The 3,135-nt window shown below is 67.1% G+C and overlaps 1 protein-coding gene across 1 annotated transcript in view; it reads right to left on the bottom strand.

Annotated features, from left to right (window-relative positions):
* SPIRE2 (spire type actin nucleation factor 2) overlaps positions 1-3,135 on the bottom strand; it is a gene marked incomplete at its 5' end in the record, with an annotated part of 18,847 nt that overhangs the window by 9,313 nt on the left and 6,399 nt on the right. The window contains 5 exon segments of the mRNA XM_006152524.2: positions 561-730; positions 933-1,056; positions 1,421-1,507; positions 2,282-2,446; positions 2,550-2,630. Coding sequence (XP_006152586.2) covers positions 561-730; positions 933-1,056; positions 1,421-1,507; positions 2,282-2,446; positions 2,550-2,630 — 627 coding nt within the window.

Here is a 3,135-nt window from a genome sequence, read left to right on the forward strand (position 1 = left end):
CACCGGCCGCGGCGGCGTGGCCACTCGGCCAGCGCCGCCCGCACCCCGACCAGCCCGCTGTCTCTGCACACTTCCACGAGTGACTCAGTGAGCACCTCCACCCAGGCTCCCCAAAGCCCTGGGAAGGGCAGAGTTGATGCAGATAGAGGCTGGGCTTGCAGCCCGGGAGTGACCACACCGAGGCCGTTGCCTGGGCTTCCTTGGGAGACAGCCAGGCCACGCTCAGAGGGTAGCGAGCAGCCATGCTGGGACTGGTGCCCACGCCGGCTAGGGGCCGTGCAGGTGCCCAGCCCTGTGCCGACAAAGCCCTTCCAACGCCAGCCTTTCTCTGCTGTGAGGGCACCCAGGCTGCTGTCCCGGTCACCCCTCTGAGCTGCCAGGGTGGGGAAGGCCCCCAGGCCCATGCCTGCTCCCCGGTGAGCTGCCAGCACCAGGATACCAGTTTCCAAGCAGGGCCTCCACCAGCCCCAGCCAGCAGCTCTAGGTGGTGGATGCCCAGCACCTGAACGCTGTGGCCCGCTGCTCCCGGCCCCTCCTCGAGGGCCTCAGTGGGCTCTGACCTCGGACGTGGTCATCTCCTCCATTTCCGCCAAGGTGGGGGCCTTGAGCAGGACCCGGGGCCGTGGGCGCTGCGTGCTGCTGCTGGCTCCCGGGACAGACAAATTGATACAGGAACTGGACGTGACGTCCCCAGAGCAAGCATGAAGGATGCAGGGCAGAGAGCCAAACCCTGGGGAGGAGAGGGTGTCTGATGTGCAGAAGGGCCCTCTCTGCTCTGTGGCCAGCACAGCCCCTCTGCGTCCAGACTGAGCCCTGTCAGCACAGGGCAGGGGCTCTCTGGAGGCACCAGGTCCAGATGTGCAACCTGGCTAGAGGGCACGGGGACCCCCGCTGGGGCCACCTGGACCTCCTCTTCCCTCCCTCCTGCTTACCACGAGAGCCCCAGTGCTGGCCCCCCACCGGGCGCAGCGTCCGCTCCTGCTTGATTTCTTCCAGAATCTTCTCATGCAGTGTCCTCTGCTTCTGTGGTAATGGGCGAAGCCGCCTCTCTGAGACCTGTGCAGGTGGCAGGACCAGGCTCAGCTCATGGCGGCCGGCCGGACTTGGGGACACCGGATTCCAGGAGAGCCAGCTGGGCCCACCAGGAGGCAGCTTCGCCCCTGGGCTCTGTGTTCCAGGACAGGGCTGGGGCAGCCAACCTGCTCTTCCCAGGAGGACAGGGCTGAGGGCTGAGGGCCGAGGGCTGAGGGCATACACCAGGGCCAGTGCCCGGCTCGCCAGCCAACTGCTGAGTGGGAGTCTGGCCTGCCTCACTTGTGAAGCAAGTGCGCTAAGACAGCTGGTTGGCCCCAGGACGGTGCCAGGTTCCAGGCTGCCCCGGGGACGGAGACCTGGATGGAGACAGGGTGCAGGGCAGTACCTGCTTCAGCGGAGGCCGGGAGCGGATGAAGTCCAGAATGAGCTCGTGTGCATCCTTCTTCACCCGGGGGGGGATATCCCCATCGACCTGCCATGGAGGGCAGGAGGCACCCACTGAGAGGTCCCACGGGCTCTGGTCCTAGCCACCTCCTGGTGGCCTCTGCCCCCGGGCTCGGCTGCCCCCAGACAGCGCACAGTCGACACCTGGCCACTCTGGCACCCCGAGCACCCCAGGTACGACCCCAGCCCAGCTGCCCCGGCTTCCAGCACTCTGTGGCGGCCGGGCAGTCACCTCGCGGGGTGTGGTAAGAAGGGACAAACATGTGCAGTTGACATTCTGAGCCAGGGCCGGTCAGGAGGGCTGCAGAGGGTCTGCTCAGTGCAGAGCCACACGGCCTCAGCTCTCTCTCCTGCCAGGGGCCAGCAGACCCTTCTCCATCCCCTCCGCCACCTCAGGTGTGTGGGGGCCACTTCTGGGGGCCATTCCTGGGGGTCACTACGGGGGGCCTCCTCAGGTGCACGTAGCCCAGGCGGCCCAGAGAACAGGGACCCAGAGCTGTGGTGGAGGGCACCAGCTCACCATGACCGCATGGCTTGTAGTCAGGGAGGACACAGGACCCAGTGGGACCCCGGATACAGGACCCTGGACATGGGACCCCGGACACAGGACCCTGGACATGGGACCCAGACGTGGGATCCCGGACACGGGACCCTGGACGTGGGACCCCAGATGTAGGACCCCGGACACAGGACCCCGGATGTGAGATCCTGGACGCAGGACCCTGGACGCGGGACCCCGGACATGGAACCCAGGGGGACCCCGGATGCGGGACGGCGGCCGCGGTGGCAAGGGCGGGCTCACCATGACCTTGCGCAGCTTGTAGTTCCGGGCCCGGATGTCCTGCATCAACATCTCGAAGGGCGTGAGCTGGAACTCGGTGGGGAGGGGGTTGAACTCCTGCTCCTGCACCTTCCTGAGCTTCACCCCATGCCGGAGCTCCCGCATGAGCTGGACCCACAGCCGGGCCTGTGGCCAGAGGAGGCAACAGCAGCCCTCACCCTCAGCCCTCCAGGCAGAGAGCATGGGCGGGGCGTGCTCAGCCGCCCTGGGCCCAGGGCTGCCGTCTCACCCAGTCTGTGCGGCCCAGGGTGTCGAGCTCGGCCAGCGGCTTCTCCACGCAGGGCTCATCCTCCCGGAGCTTCTGCAGCATCTGGGAGCACGTGCTCTGGTTAGTCCGGAGAAGGGAAGGGCAGCCCTGGCCCTCAGGGGACACTTCCTCCCCACACAGGCTCCCTCTCGGCCAACCAAGACAGAGACAAGTGGACATCTGGGTCCAGGCATTGGGACTCAGGGAGACAGCTGGGGCAGCCAGGGTTTCATCCTTGGGGTCACCTCGACACGCAGTGCCTAGCTTGTCTCCGTGGCTTCCAAGGGACCCGCACGACACCCTCTGGTTTGCAAGGACACCTGCACCTTCTCCCCCGGGCCCAGGGAGGACACCTGCACCTTCTCCCCTGGGTCCCCGGGGGGAAACACCTGCACCTTCTTTCCCGGGTCCCCAGGGGACACCTGCACCTTCTCCCCCAGGTCCCCAGGGGGACACCTGCACCTTCTCTCCCGGGTCCCCAGGGGGAGACACCTGCACCTTCTGCCCCAGGTCCCCGAGGGGGCACCTGCACCTTCTTCCCTGGGTCCCCGGGGGGGGGGGGGCCCCC

Source organism: Tupaia chinensis, unplaced genomic scaffold (genome assembly GCF_000334495.1).
Source record: "Tupaia chinensis unplaced genomic scaffold, TupChi_1.0 Scaffold000355_1, whole genome shotgun sequence".
Lineage (NCBI taxonomy): Eukaryota > Metazoa > Chordata > Mammalia > Scandentia > Tupaiidae > Tupaia > Tupaia belangeri.